This window comes from Copadichromis virginalis, linkage group LG9 (genome assembly GCF_057382275.1).
Source record: "Copadichromis virginalis isolate Kocher_CV1m ecotype Utaka linkage group LG9, C_Virginalis_male_GT1.1, whole genome shotgun sequence".
NCBI lineage: Eukaryota > Metazoa > Chordata > Actinopteri > Cichliformes > Cichlidae > Copadichromis > Copadichromis virginalis.
The window spans coordinates 2,977,434-2,998,468 of NC_140626.1; the positions used below are offsets into that span (position 1 = coordinate 2,977,434).

The 21,035-nt window shown below is 45.4% G+C and overlaps 1 protein-coding gene across 2 annotated transcripts in view; it reads right to left on the reverse strand.

Annotated features, from left to right (window-relative positions):
- Window positions 1–21,035, reverse strand: part of plppr5b (phospholipid phosphatase related 5b) — a 132,830-nt gene that overhangs the window by 78,000 nt on the left and 33,795 nt on the right. For both annotated transcript variants that reach the window (XM_085467430.1, XM_085467429.1), the window contains exon 3: window positions 5,633–5,883. In XM_085467430.1, the coding sequence (XP_085323556.1) occupies window positions 5,633–5,883 (251 nt within the window). The remainder of the gene's footprint in view (window positions 1–5,632; window positions 5,884–21,035) is intronic.

Consider the following 21,035-nt stretch of genomic DNA (forward strand, 5'->3'; position numbering starts at 1 on the left):
TCACATACTAACCCCAAGTTGCTCTCCGATGCATCTATCAGTGTATGTATGTGTGTGAATGTCAGACTGAAAGCACTTGAGCAAAAAAGCATGGAAAAAAGTGTTTGTATGAGGTAAGTTTGATAAACAATAAACTGGACTGGTAAAAAAGCATCACTGCACAGTGCAGGACAGGCCAGAGCCAAGGTAGCTGAGGTCTTTTAACATCGGACCATGCTCAGGATATTCTTTGAGTCTGTGTGATCAATGCCATCCTCTATGCTGTTTCATGGTTTCCAAGATAAGGACAATGCTGCAAAATGCCTCCCACCCACTCCATGAGGTGCTAGCCAGTCACAGGGGCATGTTCACTTAAAGATAGGGCTGGGCGATATATCGAGTTTTTTAAAAATATCGATATATTTTTATACGAGATGTAAGATGTGACAATATCTTTTATATCAATATAGTCTATGTTACGTTATAATTATAGTTGTGGAGCCACAAGTTTGCCTCTCTTTCGTCCACTTTTGTCTTTACGCAATGTTACTCGACCTCACCTCTCCTTCACTGAACACAACTCCCCCTCCTCCCCCATCGCTTCACCTGCAGGCAGCGACAAGATGGGCACGGCAAATCTCCGTTAACGAGTTACTGCGCATCGCCCCGTGCGTGGGGCTGGATGGCGTCAATGTGTTAATGAGCTAACCACGCTAACGAGCTAACCACGCTAACGCCATGCACGGCCTGAAATCCTTTCATTTTCTCAAAAATCGACAGTGCGCCTTATGTATGAATTCTAGTTGTTCAGGGTCAAAAATGTTTTAGTACGACTTTGCTAAGCTACGGAGCTGCACCGGCTTGATGGATAGTCGGAGCATTACGGCTACCGAGGAGCCTCGCGAAGTGATACGTACTATGCTTCAGCGTAATATTACCGTATTGTGTGTGTGTATAAGGACCATAAATGGCACCTGTAAGAGACACGGTTATGAAGCAGATTTCAAACTCCAGGCTGTCAGTCACGAACTGTCATGGTCCTGCGACCATGACTCAGTGACTTTATGTTTATGTACTTATTGTTATTACTTTCATTATTATTCATGGCTGTTTTGGGATGGTTTGTGTTTGGGATTTTAGACACTGGGTTCTGGGTTTGTGCTCCCTCTGTTGGTCCCTGGTGTTAGTGTTCCCCTGTCTCGTCAGGTTAATCAGGTCCAGCTGTTTCCCCCATCTGTGTGTGATTTCCCAGTGTCTCTTTGTGTATTTATAGCGTGTGATTTCCTCTGCTCCTCGTCGCGTCGTCTGTGTTCCTACCTGTGGTCATCCTCTGTGTTACCCTGCGTACTCTGCATCTACCCTGTGAAATCCTCTGCGTGCTCTCCCTGCTGTTCTCCCTTCATGTTCAGGTTTGCCATTCCTTTGTGTAGTTTCACCCAGTTTAGTTCATCCGTAGTTCTGTTTTGCCATCTCCTCTTTATGTTTGTTATTATCAATAAATCACCCTCACACCTGAATGAGTGCTGCGCTTTGAGTCCTCCTTCCACTCTCCACACGGCCGCTGCCCCGGACCGTGACAGTACGACGCGACCACAACATGGACCCAGCAGCGCTTAATCCATCCAGGGAACTACGGGAAAATCTCATCGATGCCACACAGGAGCTGATCGACCTGTGGCTGGAAAGCCCGGGTGGCACGTCCCAGCGCGCTGTAGAGAGGCGGCTACAGCGTCTGGTGACCGGTCTCCCATGGCTTCTGGGCTCGCTTTGTTCGTGGGAGCGGGAGTTCCTCCTTCTGGACCTCGGTCTTCACCCCCCGTCTGCTTTTACTTCCGAGCAGTCCGAGGCGGTGAGCGAGCGACATGTTCTGGCTTCCCCAGATTCCGAGACTCTGTTTTCTGGGGCTATCCAGAGCGGGATGGGAGACTGTTCGGATCGCTTACCCACCTTCGTGGTAACGGACCCTTCGCAAGTGGGCGTGTACAGACCCTCTGTGAAACCGAGAGACTGTTTCTCTGCCGCTCCTTCTGAGCCAGGACTCTATCACCATTCTCCGGCTCAGTTCTGTGTCCAGCCACAAGCTTCCCAGTCTGTAGCTCAACCATTAGCCTCCCTTAAGCCACAATTTTCACACTGTTTTTCCACCGCCGTTTCTGAGCAGGGAGACAAACTGTTACATTACGGACCTGTTCCTCAACAGCTGGCAACATTAGTGACTGTTACTCACTCCGGGGCTTCCCCAGAGGCGGGGTTGCTGCCCTCAGCTTACTCTGGACCCCTGGTGGCCAAGATGCCAGCTGTGAACTGCACCGGGCTGTCACTGCCTGAGCAGGGTCAGTGCTCTGCGCAGCTGCAGCCCTCCGTATGTGTGCCAGAGGCCCACGTGCCTACTGGTTTTGTTTCACATGTGCCAGAGGCCCACGTGCCTACTGGTTTTGTTTCACATGTGCCAGAGGCCCACGTGCCTACTGGTTTTGTTTCACGTGTGCCAGAGGCCCACGTGCCTGCTGGTTTTGTTTCATGTGTGCCAGAGGCCCACGTGCCTACTGGCTTTGTTTCATGTGTGCCGGGGGCCCCGGTGCCCACTGGTTCTGCGGCTGTTTTCGCTGGGGGGCCCGAGGAGCCCGTCCAGCCTCCCGCTTCGCCTGCTGGGGGGCCCGAGGAGCCCGTCCAGCCTCCTGCTTCGCCTGCTGGGGGGCCCGAGGATCCCGTCCCGCCACCTGTGGCTGCTTCTCCACCTGTGGCTGCTTCTCCACCTGTGGCTGCTTCTCCACCTGTGGCTGCAGCGCCGCCTCCTGCAGTATCATCACCTGCAGCGCTACCACCTGCTACTGCCACGCCTCAGCCTGAAGCTTCAGCCTCGCCTGGTTCTGGTCCAGCTTCATCCTCACCTGGCCCAGCTTCAGCTTCAGCGTCTGCTTCGCCTAGCCCAGCTTCAGCTACAGCTTCATCCACGCCTGGCCCGGTTTCATCCACGCCTGGCCCGGTTTCATCCTCGCCTGGCCCGGTTCCATCTTCATCTTCGCCTGGCCCGGTTTCATCCTCGCCTGGCCCGGCTTCATCTTCGTCTGGTCCGGCTTCATCTTCATCTTCGTCTGGTCCGGCTTCATCTTCATCTTCGTCTGGTCCATCATCAGCATCATCAGCATCGTCTGGTCCAGCCTCCGTGTCTGCATCATCGTCTGGTCCAGCCTCCATGTCTGCATCCTCGCCTGGTCCAGCCTTTGTGTCTGCATCATCATCTCCGCCTGCTGCGGTCCCGGCTTCCGTGCCCTCAGCCTCGCCTGGCCCAGCCTCGTTTGGGTCTGGAGCTAAACGGCCGTTTTCTGGACCGCTGGCTAGGCTACTGGCCGAGCGCCGTCGCCTGACTGGCCGCCGTTGCCTTCCGCACGGCCGGCCCCCGGACCGCCATCGCCTGAGTAGCCGCCGTTGCCTTCCGCACGGCCGGCCCCCGGACCGCCATCGCCTGTGTGGCCGCCGCTGCCTTCCGCACGGCCGGCCTCCTGAACTCTTTACGCGCCGCCATTGCCTTCCGCACGGCCGGCCTCCTGAACTCTTTACGCGCCGCCGTTGCCTTCCGCACGGCTGGCCTCCTGAACTCTTTACGCGCCGCCGTTGCCTTCCGCACGGCCGGCCTCCTGAACTCTTTACGCGCCGCCGTTGCCTTCCGCACGGCCGGCCTCCTGAACTCTTTACGCGCCGCCGCTGCCTTCCGCACGGCCGGCCTCCTGAACTGTGCTTTGGACTCTGCTCCCCTGTGGGTTTTGTGTTCATCTTTGTTTTGGGACTCTGGGGCCTCCGTCCGTGGTCGTGGTCCGGTCCCTCCGTCCTGGGCCCCCTGCCGCCCGCCCGGATCTGGTGGTGTGTTTCTGTGGCTGTCGGGGGCCAGCCCTTGAGGGGGGGGTACTGTCATGGTCCTGCGACCATGACTCAGTGACTTTATGTTTATGTACTTATTGTTATTACTTTCATTATTATTCATGGCTGTTTTGGGATGGTTTGTGTTTGGGATTTTAGACACTGGGTTCTGGGTTTGTGCTCCCTCTGTTGGTCCCTGGTGTTAGTGTTCCCCTGTCTCGTCAGGTTAATCAGGTCCAGCTGTTTCCCCCATCTGTGTGTGATTTCCCAGTGTCTCTTTGTGTATTTATAGCGTGTGATTTCCTCTGCTCCTCGTCGCGTCGTCTGTGTTCCTACCTGTGGTCATCCTCTGTGTTACCCTGCGTACTCTGCATCTACCCTGTGAAATCCTCTGCGTGCTCTCCCTGCTGTTCTCCCTTCGTGTTCAGGTTTGCCATTCCTTTGTGTAGTTTCACCCAGTTTAGTTCATCCGTAGTTCTGTTTTGCCATCTCCTCTTTATGTTTGTTATTATCAATAAATCACCCTCACACCTGAATGAGTGCTGCGCTTTGAGTCCTCCTTCCACTCTCCACACGGCCGCTGCCCCGGACCGTGACACGAACTGTGAAATCTGTCTCTGTTATTATGCTCAGCGTCTTTAAGTTTACATTTTGACTGCACAATTGTGAGCTCTTTGTTATGCACAAAAACAACAGTTTTGTTTTATTTATGGAGCACTTTTATTATATAATAAATGCTCATAATTTATTTTTGAGTAGTTTTTTTTATGTACATCTATGTATGTTAATAAAAGTGCCTGTGTGACATCTGGGACACAGCTTTGACTAAGAACTCTCTTTTTGTTCGTACCTTATGGCTTTAAAAAAAATATCGAGATATATATATCTTATATCGCCATCCTGCTAAAAAATATCGAGATATGAATTTTGGTTCATATCGCCCAGCCCTACTTAAAGACTAAGATTGCCCAAATGCACCACTCAACAACACAGGAAATCATTCCTGCCTGTGGCTATCTCACTACACAAGCACCTTGAGGCAACCGTTGTGATTTAGCGCTATATAAATAAAATGTGAGTGATCTACCAAAATTACTCCAAGAGCACGTCAAACAATCATCCAGGAGGTCACAAAAGAACCCAGAACATAATTAAGGAACCGCAGGCTTCACATGTCTAAGTTAAGGTCAGAGGTCATGATTCAACAATAAGAAAGAGACTGGGCAAAATGGGATCCATGGGAGAGCTCAAAGAGAAAACCACTGCTAACCAAAAAGAACACAACAGTGTTACATGTGCCAAAAAACATCTTGATTATCTCCAAGACTTTTGGGGAAAATATTCTGTGGACTGACGAGACAAAGCTGAACTTTTTGGAAGTCACCTCTTCACAAAAGGACCATCATACCAACAGTAACATATGGTGGTGGTATTGTGATGATCTGGGGCTGTTTTGCTGGCTCAGGACCTAGAAGACTTGCTGTGGTAAATGGAACCATGAATTCTGCTGCATAGCAGTAACCCACCTGAGATTGTGAGACTACCAGGCACCCTGTGGGTTACTGTTGGGAACAGCAAGCGACACAGACTGTGCAGAGATAGGTGACACGGAAACAAAAGCAGGGATGCAGAGCAGGGCTATCACGTCCAGCAGCAAAAACAACAAAACAAACCCTATTTCCATCCATCTTTCTCACCAACACCAGCTCCCTCGCAAACAAAACGGAGGTGATACAATCAGAGACAACAAAAAGATTTTACTAAACACATATGGCTGGATGTAAGAAAAACTCACAGCTAGGTAGAGTGCAGCATAGACGCTAAGCGCAGCCTCTTTGGATGGGAAAGTCTTGCGGGCACGTAGGATGTCGTCCTGGTTTCCTGTGCAGGCCTCCTGGTGGCTGATGTAGCGCAGGGCCTGCTGGCAACCCAGTGCTGTGTAGTTTGGCTTACAGACAGTCAGGAAGTACGGTGCCAGGTTTCCTGTCACTACCTGCCCTGCGTTGACAAAGATGTCAACAGTGAAGAGGCCAAAGGTGTAGACTCCTGGAAACAAACAAAAAAATGTTAAGACTGACGAGAGAAATGCTGCTGTTAGCAGCAACATAGTACTGAGACTGAAAAGTGAGGTGCTAATTAATATTAATGAGATACAGTCAGATTTTGTGAAACTTGATATTCCTCAGTTCAACACAACTCAATATAATTTTATTTATATAGCATCAAATCACAACAAGAGCTTTTCAAGGCGCTTTATATTGTAAGGTGACCCTACAACATTACAAAAAAAAAACAGAGAAAACCCCAACAATCAAATGAACCCTTTGAGCATATGGGAATGAGAAAACTCCCTTTTCACAGAAAGACACCTTCAGCAGAACCAGGCTGAGGGAGGGACGGACATTTGCCGCGACCGGGTAGGGTTCAGGGAGGAAGACAGGACAAAGACATGCTGTGGAAGAGAGCCAGAGATTAATAATAACTAATAATTAAATGCAGAGAGGTGTATAAACACATAGTGAATGAAACACTCAGTGCATCATGGGAGTCCCCCAGCATCCTACAGTGGGGCAAAAAAGTATTTAGTCAGCCACCGATTGTGCAAGTTCCCCCACCTAAAATGATGACAGAGGTCAGTAATTTGCACCAGAGGTACACTTCAACTGTGAGAGACAGAATGTGAAAAAAAAATCCATGAATTCACATGGTAGGATTTGTAAAGAATTTATTCGTAAATTAGGGTGGAAAATAAGTATTTGGTCACCTCAAACATGGAAAATCTCTGGCTCTCACAGACCTGTAACGTCTTCTGTAAGAAGTTTTTCTGTCCCCCACTCGTTACCTGTATGAATGGCACCTGTTTGAACTCATCATCTGTATAAAAGACAGCTGTCCACAGCCTCAAACAGTCAGACTCCAAACTCCGCCATGGCCAAGACCAAAGAGCTTTCGAAGGACACCAGGAAAAGTATTGTAGACCTGCACCAGACTGGGAAGAGTGAATCTACAATAGGCAAGCAGCTTGGTGTGAAAAAATCAACTGTGGGAGCAATCATCAGAAAATGGAAGACATACAAGACCACTGACAATCTCCCTCCATCTGGGGCTCCACGCAAGATCTCATCCCGTGGGGTCAAAATGATCATGAGAACGGTGAGCAAAGATCCCAGAACCACACGGGGGGACCTGGTGAATGACCTGCAGAGAGCTGGGACCAAAGTAACAAAGGTCACCATCAGTAACACACTACAACGGCAGGGAATCAAATCCCGCAGTGCCAGACGTGTTCCGCTGCTGAAGCCAGTGCATGTCCAGGCCCGTCTGAAGTTTGCCAGAGAGCACATGGATGATACAGCAGAGGATTGGGAGAATGTCATGTGGTCAGATGAAACCAAAGTAGAACGTTTTGGTATAAACTCAACTCGTCGTGTTTGGAGGAAGAAGAATACTGAGTTGCATCCCAAGAACACCATACCTACTGTGAAGCATGGGGGTGGAAACATCATGCTATGGGGCTGTTTTTCTGCCAAGGGGACAGGACGACTGATCCGTGTTAAGGACAGAATGAATGGGGCCATGTATCGTGAGATTTTGAGCCAAAACCTCCTTCCATCAGTGAGAACTTTGAAGATGAAACGAGGCTGGGTCTTCCAACATGACAATGATCCAAAACACACCGCCCGGGCAACAAAGGAGTGGCTCCGTAAGAAGCATTTGAAAGTCCTGGAGTGGCCTAGCCAGTATCCAGACCTCAACCCCATAGAAAATCTGTGGCGGGAGTTGAAAGTCCGTGTTGCTCGGCGACAGCCCCAAAACATCACTGCTCTCGAGAAGATCTGCATGGAGGAATGGGCCAAAATACCAGCTACTGTGTGTGCAAACCTGGTAAAGACCTATAGTAAACGTTTGACCTCTGTTATTGCCAACAAAGGTTATGTTACAAAGTATTGAGTTGTATTTTTGTTATTGACCAAATACTTATTTTCCACCCTGATTTACGAATAAATTCTTTACAAATCCTACCATGTGAATTCATGGATTTTTCTTTCACATTCTGTCTCTCACAGTTGAAGTGTACCTCTGGTGCAAATTACTGACCTCTGTCATCATTTTAGGTGGGGGAACTTGCACAATCGGTGGCTGACTAAATACTTTTTTGCCCCACTGTACGTTTATTACAACATCACCTGGTCCAGCCCTAACTATATTCTTTAGCAAAAAGGAAAGTTTGAAGCCTAATCTTGAAAGTAGAGATAGTGTCTGTCTCCTGAATCCAAACTGGAAGCTGGTTCCACAGAAGAGGGGCCTGAAAACTGAAGGTCATGAAGATATGTTGGGACCTGATTATTCAAGACCTTATATATGATGAGAAGAATTTTAAATTCAATTCTGGATTTAACAGGAAGCCAATGAAGGGAAGCCAATACAAGAGAAATCTGCTCTCTCTTTCTAGTCCCTGTCAGTACACTAGCTGCAGCATTTTGGATTAACTAAAGGTTGGTTTTTAGGACATCCCAATAATAATGAATTACAGTAGTCCATAAGAAGTAATAAATGCATGAACTTTAAATTTAAATTTATTTTATTATTTTACATTTAAAAATTTTTTCCTGGGGACCCTGTGACACCCCATTGAAGAGCCGTAGGCTGGATCTCTTAAGATCTCACTGTTGGGTTTGTAAGGCCATGTTACTCCTAAATTTCTCTTGTTCAAAGAGAAGATATAAAACAAAGTTCTAAGCTAATCGACCTTAGTGTTCTCCTTTTTAAAAGAATCGATAAAGAATCGAAAATGGAATCGGAATCGTGAAAATCTTATCAATACCCATCCCTACATATACACACATACATATATATACACTGTAACATGCCTCTGTGGGATAGGCATTTATCCTGGCTAATGCTATAGCTCCCAATGACAATGATTTTGTTTCTCAGAACTACTTTAACAATGAGAGATAGAAACTATTTTTATACAGCAAAACATAATAAATGGCATTTGCAATAAGAAAAATGTGTGATTCGCACAAGTAACCTCGTTGTGCTGCCTCTTCTGTCTGTGCTTTATCTTCCAACAGAATGATGGTGTTGCGACACTGGCAAAGTGCTCCATAAAATAACAAGGACAGGACATAAATCATTCAGCTTACTTGTACTTTCAGTGTGAATAATTCCCTCTGTAAGCAGCCTGTTCATCTCCTCTGTTCCTCACTCCTATGTGAGTCTGCACACAGCCGGCCTTGAACAAAATCCCCTGCTGCTCACCATCACACACCCACTGTGACCATCACCCAGGTGCCACTGTCCATTCACGCTGCTCCTAACCAAACCAACCAAGCATGGAGAGCTTTAACGGAAATAACAGCTTCCCTCGTACAGGAGCCCAGCCCGCTGACGCGCTAAATTACCTACTGACACCGAGTCGGACAATCGCTTCTTACACACACACTGAAAGAGGTGTTTACCACACAAAAACACACACATATGTATATGAGGTTCCATGATGTGTTGCTGGGTCAACCACAGAAGCTTTTCCAATCACTGTCAAGCGTCTGTGCTGCTGCAAAACTAATTCAGCCAAGGCTATGAAGTGTGCTGCGAGACATTAACAGACAGGCGGCACTGCAACAGTTTAGTGTGGCATATCTTTCTTCTTCTTTCACGGATTCTAGTTTTAAATGTCACTGCGTGACTCATTGCTGTTCCTTTGTCATCCCCCAAGAGCCACTGAGGCTTACTGCCGACAGGTCATTTTCTTAATAAGCATCAAATAGGTTTTGTCAGGCATCATGTGACTCAGTCACCAAGTGCTCGCCGCACAACGCATCGTTTTGACTCTGTCCCACTTTCTGAAGCGAGTGTGGAAAATGTGGAGGCGCTTACAGCGAACCCATCCCCCTCTTCCTCTTTGTTGTAGGGAACACAGAGAGAGATGATCAAAATTGCTTATTAGGGCATAAATCTAATGCCTGCTTCAAACAATGCCATGATCTGCCGCAGAGCCGCTGTATAGTTTGTTTGTTCTGTGTAGTCGCTCCTCTCTTGGTGCATATCTGTGTGTCGGAGGGTGAGGACGGGTGAGGCAGTGTGATGTGCAGCAGAGTCACTGTTATCACAGTTTCCCAGATCCCCCCCAAGTTCATAAGCAACACTTTGGAGTGCTCAGCTGTAGTAAGCTGTAAGTAAGTCCTAATACTGGACACAGTGTTAAATACAAAGATGCAACAGCAATACGCAGTGTGAAAGTGTTGATTTAACTGTGAAATGTATTTATTGGACAGAGACTGAACTTCAGTTTCATTTTCCCCCGTGGAGCTCGTTGAGTAATTGCGAAGAATTCGTCAGTACTGAAGAACACATAAGCACGGAAGCTCGTTAACATTTACGTTAGCAACTTCTACTTATATGTCCTGTTTTTCTCCCCAATGTTGAACAGCTTTTTTTTTTGTCTAGGCAATTCAACTAACCAGCAGATACGACACCTTCAAGGCATTGACTTTAACTGAGTTAGAGGGCTTGTGGAAAACATTGTTCAAGCTAAACAAAGGGTTAGAGTTAGCAAAGAATCTAAGAATGCAGGAGTAAGGGCAAAGTAAACAGTATCTGCCAGGTCTGGTCCAGTCAGACCAACATCTACTTTCATGTTCCTACACTAAATTAAACACAAATGAGGAAGCAGTTTAAGAACCTGAATGCTCGGAAAGCTCCCGGCCCAGACGGCGTGTCTCCTGCCACCCTCAGACACTGTGCAAACGAGCTGGCCCCAGTGTTTTCTGGCATTTTCAACTCCTCACTGCAGGCATGTCATGTGCCTGCCTGCTTCAAGTCCTCCACCATAATCCCTGTCCCCAAGAAACCTAGGATCACTGAACTAAATGACTACAGACCCGTGGCTCTGACATCTGTGGTCATGAAGTCTTTTGAGTGCCTAGTTCTCTCCCATCTCAGGACCCTCACGGCCCCCCTCCTGGACCCCCTGCAGTTTGCATATAGAGCCAACAGGTCTGTAGACGACGCCATCAACATGGCCCTACACTTCATCCTGCAGCATCTGGACTCCCCAGGAACCTACGCCAGGATCCTGTTTGTGGACTTCAGCTCTGCCTTCAACACCATCCTTCCAGACCATCTCCGACACAAGCTTTCCCAGATGAATGTGCCTGATCCCATCTGCCGGTGGATCACTGACTTCCTGACGGACAGGAAGCAGCATGTGAGGCTGGGAAAGAATGTCTCGGACTCCCGGACCATCAGCACCGGCTCCCCTCAGGGCTGTGTTCTTTCTCCTCTGCTCTTCTCCCTGTACACCAACTGCTGTACCTCCACCCACCAGTCTGTCAAGCTAATCAAGTTTGCAGATGACACCACCGTTATTGGGCTCATCTCTGACGGGGATGAGTCTGCCTACAGGAGGGAGGTTGAACGTCTGGTGTCCTGGTGCAGCCACAACAACCTGGTGCTGAATGCCCAGAAGACAGTGGAGATTATTGTGGACTTCAGGAAGCACACAGCCCCACTCCCCCCCATCATCCTGACTGACACCCCCATCACCTCTGTGGACTCATTCCGCTTCCTGGGTACCACCATCACCCAGGACCTGAAGTGGGAGCCCACCATCACCTCCGTCATCAAGAAAGCCCAGCAGAGGATGTACTTCCTGAGGCAGCTGAAGAAATTCAACCTGCCAACACGGACGATGATGCAATTCTACACTGCAATCATCGAGTCCATCCTCACCTCCTCCATCACCGTGTGGTACGCTGGAGCCACTATCAGGGACAAACAGAGACTGCAGCGTGTTGTGCACTCTGCTGAGAAGGTGATTGGCTGCAGACTCCCATCTCTGCAGGACCTGTACACCTCCAGGACACTGGGGCATGCAGCTCGGATCTCAGCTGACCCCTCTCACCCTGGATACAGTCTGTTTGACCTGCTCCCCTCAGGCAGGAGGCTCCAGTCCATTCGCACCAGAACCTCTCGCCATAAGAACAGTTTCTTCCCCTCTGCTGTTGGACACATGAACACTAACCGTATGACTGTTCCCACCACTAACACATGACCCTACGCTGTGTTCACTGCATCATTCCATGTTTGGCACTGATCACCACCTGCACTCATGTATATATCTTTCAACGTAGCACTCTTAATTCTTATTCTCATGTATATATCTCATGTATAGCTCATGCACATATCTTTCTACGTAGCACTTTTAATTCTTATCCCTACTTTTATTTTTTCATGTCTATTTAAGTGCTATTTATGACACTATGTTTGCACTGAAGCACCGCAGCAATTTCCTAATGTTGTAAACCTGCTCAACATTTGGCAATAAACCCCTTTCTGATTCTGATTCTGATTCTGACAAATCAAACTAGGGGCTGCTCACTACACAATTACTCTTTACAACGCACAGTAAGGAGACAGTCCTCTAATTTGAATAAAGTTCTAATAAATAGCATAAGCATAATGTTTTTCTTATTGTGTTTCCGACCCGCTGCAGGTGATATCACATTCTAAACAGCGTTTAATCTTTGAAAATGAGTTTTTCCACAGCAGCAACAATATCACAAATCTCTCTGAGGGCTCTTTTACTCTCCTATTTGTGTTTCTATAGCTGCTTTTGAGAACAGCCCCTTACAATTCAAACTGCTGATAAGCTTCACCAGCAGGCATTATTAAGACAATCAGCCCTTCTGGTCTGATATGAAAGAATTAGTGCACAAATCCTTTGCACTGGCAAGGGAAAGAAAAGCAACAATGTTCACTGAAGACATGCAGGAAAGCTGCTAAAGGATCAGAAAACATCAAAAGCTGAATAGAAAACAATGATTATTTGTATGAATGAATAACACTACATACATAATAGGGAAGAGGCCCAAGGTTTGAAAATAATCTCAGTGTGTGTCAAATAACACACACTACAGAAACAAGGAGCTCAGACAGCAGCAGCATCTTCTTCAACCAGTTAGAAGAAAAAAAACGAAGAAAGGAAAGACCATAAACAGCAAACAACACACAATGCAGGAGAGTTTAGACAAAAGTTAATTACATGCAATAGTGGGAATCAAAAGTCTAGAGTAGAGGTGTCCAACTCCAGGCCTCCTTGTCCTGCTAGACCTCAGTGCAGCGTTCGATACTGTCGACCATAATATTCTATTAGAGCGGTTAGAACATGCTGTAGGTATTACAGGTACTGCACTGCAGTGGTTTGTATCATATCTATCTAATAGACTCCAGTTTGTTCATGTAAATGGAGAGTCCTCTTCACACACTGAGGTTAATTATGGAGTTCCACAGGGTTCAGTGCTAGGACCAATTCTGTTTACATTATACATGCTTCCCTTAGGCAGCATCATTAGAAGACATAGCATACATTTACACTGCTATGCTGATGACACCCAGCTCTATCTGTCCATGAAGCCAGATAACACACACCAATTAGTTAAACTGCAGGAATGTCTTAAAGACATAAAGACCTGGATGGCCGCTGGTTTTCAGGCCCCTCTTCTGTGGAACCAGCTTTTTTTCTATCTCTACTTTCAAGTGCCTTGAGACAACTGTTGTTGTGATTTGGCACTGTATAAATAAAATTGAATTGAATTGAATTCAGGTGTGTTGACCCAGGGTGAGATCGAAAACCTGCAGGACACCAGCCCTCGAGGCCTTGAGTTGGACACCCCATGTCTAGAGTGAAGAAGAAACACTCAGTGCATCATGGGAAGCCCCTAACAGCCTAGGCCTATTGCAGTGTAACTAGCAGGGGTCACCTGATCCAGCCCTAACTATACGTTTTAGCAAAAAGGAAAGCCTAATCTTGAAAGTAGAGATAGTGTCTGTCTCCTAAATCCAAACTGGAAGCTGGTTCCACAGAAAACTGAAAGCTCTTCCTCCCATTCTACGTTTAATTATCTCAATGAGCGCTCAAAGTGCTGAAGTAAAGAAGAAAAAATATTATATAGCAACCATTAACCACTTACCATCTAGGAACCATGAGTAAGCCTAAGAGCAAATTGCTCTATTAGGAAAATTAGGTACTGTGAGGTCTTTAGAGTATGATCGCGTGACACTCGGATGAGCCACTGACAACGTCTAGATGAACAGAATCAACAGTACCATGTCTGAGCAATGTTTTAGCCGATACTAATTCATCGTGTGAGTGTGAGCAGCACACAAACATGAACAATACTGCAGTCCGCCCAACAGCTACAGATGATGCTGACATCAGTGCTTTTTTCAGGTTACACATTGCTCCATCAAATTCCAGAAGCTTAGGGAAGACTTCAAGAGACTTTAGCTGAAAAGAAAATACCTTTGTAAGCAGCAGTGGTGCACTTAAAAAAAAGGTTAAAGCTGCAGTGCAGTGTGCTCCCAACGGGCTCAAAACTTTTAAATATTGATGTTATCTGGACTGTTTTACATAATGTCACTTACAGAGTAGGCTGAGCACGAACTTTATAAATGTAAAGTTCAACAAGCAAAGCAACAGAGGTAAAACAGACTCCTGAAGATGAGTGCACAAGTGCCCCACGACCCTCGGCTGTGTTCTAAATATAATCTTCCCTGAGCAGCACAGCCTGTGAGTCATTATGCAAAGCTACGCCTGGCCTGAGTGTTAAGGGAAGGCTATGGAGCTGCAAGACGGCTTGGTTCACATCATGCAAATGTTGGCTACAAACATGTGTGAGCATGCATACTTATGCACATGAACAGATACACTCAGGCACACATGCAGAAATGCAAACACATGGAATGTGTCAGGTGTGAATACTAGCACGCTCTAATATTTGTAAAGACGCAAGAATACCAAAGAAAACGTGCAGGAGCCACTGTGGTGACCAAAGTGAGCTGGTCTGTGACAAACACAGAGGAAACTGATGCTACTTCATCGTTTTTCTTCATCACACTACAAACGCAGGTGTACAGTGCATCAAAGCGCTTCATTTGTTCCACATTTGGTCTTGTTACAGCCAAAATGGATTTGACTTAGTGTTGTGTGTGTGTGTGCTCTCTCATCCACAAGCTCTCCTTGAGTCTGTGTTTTCAGTTTGTTTGTTCCTGCCCTGACCCGTGATTGGATTGTTTACCTGTGAATCACCATCAGTAAGAGCTAAGTTTTAAACTTGTGTCTGGCTTGCTGAATTCTGCATTATGGGTCCTAATCTTGCCTGTCAGTGGTGCACAATAAAGGTGCCATCATGGTCCCCTTTGACAAGAGGACAGAGCCTCAAAATAATATCCCAATATTTCAAGGAAAATGTTATTGTGTCCTTTTCAAATAAGCTATTGTCACTGATGGCACTCTGCCTAATTTGCAGCAATATAGTGCCACAGCACAAGCCAAATGTGAGCAGAAAGTAATGATTTCCCTGGACACTGTTTGGAAGGAGGCCCCGGGGCAGACCAAGGAAACACTGGAGAGGTTGTATGTCTCGGTTGGTCTGGGAATCTTTCCATCCATTTCTTTAGCTTATCCGGGGGTTAAGTGGAAGAAAATGGATGGATGGATGGAGAAGTACAAACGTAACTGTGTAACACTTCAGTTTAACAACTTCTAAAGTAACCTTGCAACTCATCAGGAGCTGCACAATAAAACTGAAAAATGTGTGTTAGTTTTGTCCCTGCTTAGTTTAGCTCCTGTCCCAGTTTTTTCTTCCATCGCTGTATTTAGTCTAATCTTGTGTGTGTTACCGTTCCACTTCAGTCATATTTATTGTCCCAGACTCTCTTTGTCTCTTGCTCAAACTTCAGCTTATCCTCCCTTCATTTTTCTAAGTTCCTATGCTTCCTGGCTGTTATTCCAGTTGCTTTCGGTTTCCTTTTAAGGCATTCATCAGCTAGTAAAGGCTCACTCAGAGTCCAGCCCAGTCTGCTGAGGGTGTCTACTTTTGGGTCCTCTCTCTCCCTGCACTCCATTGATGAAAGTTTGCTGTTTCCAGATTTACCAGAAAGACTTTTCTCACATATTGTACAGATCACTGCTTTGTTGAAGTAGCTCCCTTTTTACTGAACCTTTATCAGAGGTGGACACACAGTTGTCAATGTCAGACATCTCTGGGTTTGTCTCGTGTGTTCACATTAACACATGGTGTTGCTACAGAAATATCATCATGATATGAGGCTTTCCTTAAATCATGTAAAATTTATACAGAGATCGTCGCAGGAGATTAGTTGTGCTATGCTATATTGGAATAGATCTCTTAAACTTTAAATCCAGGTGTTTTGAGTCAAGCATCCAGCCAAGCATGTAAATAATGAGTCCTAACCCCCCTGGAAGCATTTAGGAACCACAGCATGGAGACCATGGAAAATCACCGAGCGGTTTCACCAACTGCTGAGGTGGAAAATGCCAAAAAGTCACCAAAGCCTCAAAGACCAAAAACCATTGAGACCAAATGGGTCTCCATAGTCCAACAGTCCTTTTGTAGGTGTAAGGTGTAGTAAGCATAGGACAACCAGTCAGAGTGTACTTATTATTCTTCATTCAACTTAGATAATATAGTGTTACTGTTTCCTTATGTATTTAAGATTCATATTTACCTAATTTCTTTCTTTATTTGACTCGTCCCTGATATCGCACTTTAAAATCTCAAAAAAACGTTGCAAATACGGACTTTTTACAGCTAAGGAAGATACACGTGTGGTTTAAAGTGAAGTTAGGGATCCAGTGATTTATAGTCAGTAACATGTGCCTAGATCAGTTTTACAGCAGGTGCTGTGAATGAATGTTTCAAGGAGGCAAACTGCTAGAGATGGGAGGTGATGTCCCATACAACACACAGCTGTTCATTTGCCCATCTGCCATCCCATCTGTGTGAATGTGAGGTTCACTCAGACTTTTATCACCAAACTTGCTATATTATGCATCGTCTTGTTTTGGAAACAAGTGTTGGTTGTTATAGAATAATTCAAGCTGAAAGATGCTTCAGCATTCGCTGCAGTCCGAGATGGAAGCCTTTCATGCTGACACTGACTAATCAGAAATGTGGCTCTTTCAGTAATGTGAAGACACATGTCATATATCTTGACACTATTTATGTATCATAACCAAAATAAAAAAGTGGAAAACTACAACAGCGGAGCTAACAGGTCTCTATCTTGCTTCACTTTTTAACACTTTGTGCTGATACCTTTTAACACCCCAAAGCAACTCCTCAGCTTAAAAGTCAAATCAACTCAGGAATCTTTTGGCGTTGAGGCTCAGAGATTCAGGCAGGCCCAAGCAAACAGGCGACGTGGAGCCTTCATTACTCCACACAGCACAGCACAGTCTTTCTGGGATTCATTCATCTGTGCTCACTCACTGTGCCAACAAGCCTGCCCAAAGTACTTATCCATAGTCATGCATAAATGCACCATAATCGACACAGGCAGGCATGCTGCATAAAATGGGATTTCCAGATTGTGTATTTTAAAGAGTACTTTATAATTTGGAATAACAGCTGCTACTAATGTTACTGTAAAGAGAAACTGACAGCCCTGACACCCATTAGATGATAGTAGCAAAAACCTTATTTCTACCCTTTAAAAAAATAAATAGATTTTTAGGGTGCCAGCCACAGGATTTTTTTGGCAAAGGAGGAAATGTAGCTCCTGAGTCAATCCACAACCTAGATTGTAGAAAGTACTACCAGCTCAAGTCAGCTAAGGACAGATGGTAACCAAACTGTCATGTTTCGGCTGTGTGCAGGCAGGAATTGGACCCAAACGCAAACTCACTAGAAACGGGATTGAACTCCAAATGGGAGCTTTAATTGCTAAACAAAGAACGTCTACAAATCCTAAACTGAGAAGAATCTAATAAAACACACACACAGGGAGAAACACACAGCATGACGGAGATCACAACACTGACACAGAGAAACACAGGGCTCAAATACACTGGGAAGTAACGAGGGGAATGAGACACAGAAGGGGAGCACAGCTGGAGAAATCAGAACTGACGAGACAAGTGAGCAAAGTAGGATACACTCACATGAGACACAGACCTTCAAAGTATAACAGGAAGTAGCACAGATGCAAACTAGACTAGGGGAGACAGGAACTAAGAAACACAGAGAACAACAACAAAGAGACACAGAGGGCAGCTACTAACTACTCAGAGAACTAAACAGGATACAAGAAGGCCAAACTAAGACAATAGACTATAGAATAACAACAAAGAACTAAGAGCATAATACAAAAACTCAGAGACACAAGAAACTCAAAGCACTGGCTCACCGACCCAGGACCGTGACACAAACGACCTGCAGAGGACATATTGGAACACTAGATATACAAGTCAGAAACATGTTGGGTTGATTGTCTTTAATAAAGTCCCACGGAAGAATTGTTTACATCAAAGTGTAATCACAATCACAATAACGTCATTTATCTGACACCAGCGATGTCTCCCAGTGTCCATAAGGGGTCACTGTAGACCATAAATTTGCTTCATAGCACGTCATACAAGTTGCTAATAGTAAGGCACGGATATGGCAAAGCTAGCAACAGTTAAACTAAACAGCAAAAAAGTCCTTTAACTTAATTCCTGATACAACTGGATGTAATTATTCAATAGATTATGGCCACTGCTGTTATCTCAGTGCTAAATAATCTTACCAACATAGTATCAATGTACTGAGACACATAATTTTAACATGCACAAACAGTTACAACCAGCATCATGCCAATTAACTTGCCAAGGGAATAACACTTACTGATTCATTACGGCACAACTCAATCACACTAACTCAGTTACAGCTGCAGCAGCTCCTTTAGGTATATCCACTCTGCATGCTCAGCACATGGTGCGCTTGATTCTTGCCTCTAGACACCCCGAGGCAGAGCAGGTAAATTTGAACACGACCTATAATAAACCTAATTCCTTCAACTAAAACAACAGTCTGCAAGTTTCATACCCAAGTGAATCATATTCCCAGAACAATCCAGAGGATCTCTGTCACCTATATTAAAGGGTGCCCAGCATTATTAATTATTAGATAACCACTCTCTATACCCCATCACAGGCCAAGGTCACCACTAATGGGATCATCTCTCAATGTTTAAGCGTGGAGAGAGGGACAAGACAAGGATCCCCACTCTCACCCTAATAATTCGCAGTTTTCTTAGAACCACTTGCCATTCCACAAAAATATCAAAGGTAATCAAACCTCTATATTAGAACACAAAATTCATTTATATGCTGATGATATATTACTGTATTTACAAGAACCAACAAATTCAGTAAAGGACATATTTCATCTCATTACAAATTTTTCACGAACATCAGATTGGTCAAAATGAATTACTAATAATACTTCCAATAATGAAGAACTCAATGATTCCTGCAGACCAAGATTTGAACTTTTGAGCTATCAAAAGCTAGGTATAATTACCTCCCCCAAATTATCACTCACTTATTCCAAATTAATAATTTTTCCTTAATGATTGCATCAAAATGTTTTCAGTCCTTAGACTATTTAGCTAACCGAATAAAATACATCATAAGATGGATTCACCAGAATGAAGCACACAATCGATGGAATGAAACTTTCAGACTTCCCCTTTATTACCGCTTCAGTTATACGCCATAACTGCCTCAAAAACCCTTTGAGCTTCTGCACCTTAACGGCCTGGTGAAAACCCTTGAAATCACAAACTCAAAATAAAACCTCTGTAAGGTTCTATCAGCCAGTCATCTGTTTAACAACAACAACTAAAGAACACAGTTAAGACAAAAATGTCCAACCCACAGCCCTTTACAACCACTAACACATGTAAAAGATGTTTCAATTTCAATTCAATCTGGCATTTGGAGGTGATGAGGCAGGAGATTGGCGGATCCCGCCTACTCCCCCCCTCCTGTCCTTTCTCTTCCCTTTATCTCTGCCTTGTGCTGGGGTCCTCCTGGCAGGCCCAATGCCTGGTCCCTGCATCCGGCTGTCTGGGGTGGGCACCTTCTGCTCTATCGGGGGATGGCAGGAGTGGTGGGGGTGGGTGGCTGGGTGGCTGGGTGGGCCCATGCAACTGGGGTTGTGCTTCAGCGCCCTGGTTGTGCTGGCAGGTGTCCTCTGTGGGTCTTTTTGCAGTACATCGGCTCCTGCAGGCTCCTTCCAGTCTTTATGTTGCTATGGTGGGTCTGGGATGAGCCATCTATTTTCTGTTAGACCTTGGTTGATGAGCTGTGGGCTCTGGTAGAGACCTTCCTGTACATTTTGTGATTCTACATGCTGGTGCACTGTGGCTTGATCTTGACCTTCATTGTTGCGGCTGCTTAGGGTCTCTGAGTTCATGGGTCATTCTCTCACCACCATAGGTGTTGGTGTTTGGGCTCTGGTGAGTCAGGTGCCTGTGACGAGAGTGGGGGGTGTCCTCACTGCATGAACCACCATACTGCCTGTTGTCATTTCCTCGTTCCTGTTTTTCTTTTTTGGGATGTTGCTATGGTACATTTTCCCTTCATAGATAGCAGATGGTTGTTTGCGGCCGAAACACCCAATGAATCGGGGTTACACAAGTGATGATGTCTCGTATTGGTGGCAAGTGGTAGTTCATGTCAGTCTAAATGAAGAATCATATTGTCACATAAGGGCTGAAACACCAAAGTAGTTTGAGTGCTTCTCCCACCTGACTGAGAACCTTCACAGACATATTCTCCCACCTCCAACCCACTCAAAAATTGTGCTAGTTATTCTAGGGATTCTAGTTCTATCAAGCCCTCTGATTAAGATGTGGGTTTATGAGATTGGGAAATCTTTTATTTACATTTTCCAACTGTTTTGGAAATAGGATTGTGCTATAATTTTCACTGTTCACAAGTGTAGCTGTTCTAAATTTTACTATGAGATTGAGCTGAGAAAGGAACCAAATAGGCTTAATTCAAAATAACAGCATGTCATATTTTCACCCTCTCAGCCCTCCATGGATTTATATTTCATTTGATCTTATTTTACTTTTGGTTGAGTTCCTTGCTGCTTCCTCTGACAAGCCTGTCTTTTTCTTTTGCCAGGCTCAGTGATTAGTAGTTTTTCAGAGGGCAAAGCACTATCCTCGTCTTGTTTTATTTGTATAATTGAGCTGCCATTTGCTTAAGACACTTTTGTACCTTGTAGCAGAGAAAATTACAGAGTTAAAGTGAGGCTTTTAGTTAAGCTATCTATCTCCGTTCTATAGCCTCTACATTGTGCTAATGACGTGTGCTTCATAATGATGAAGTTCTT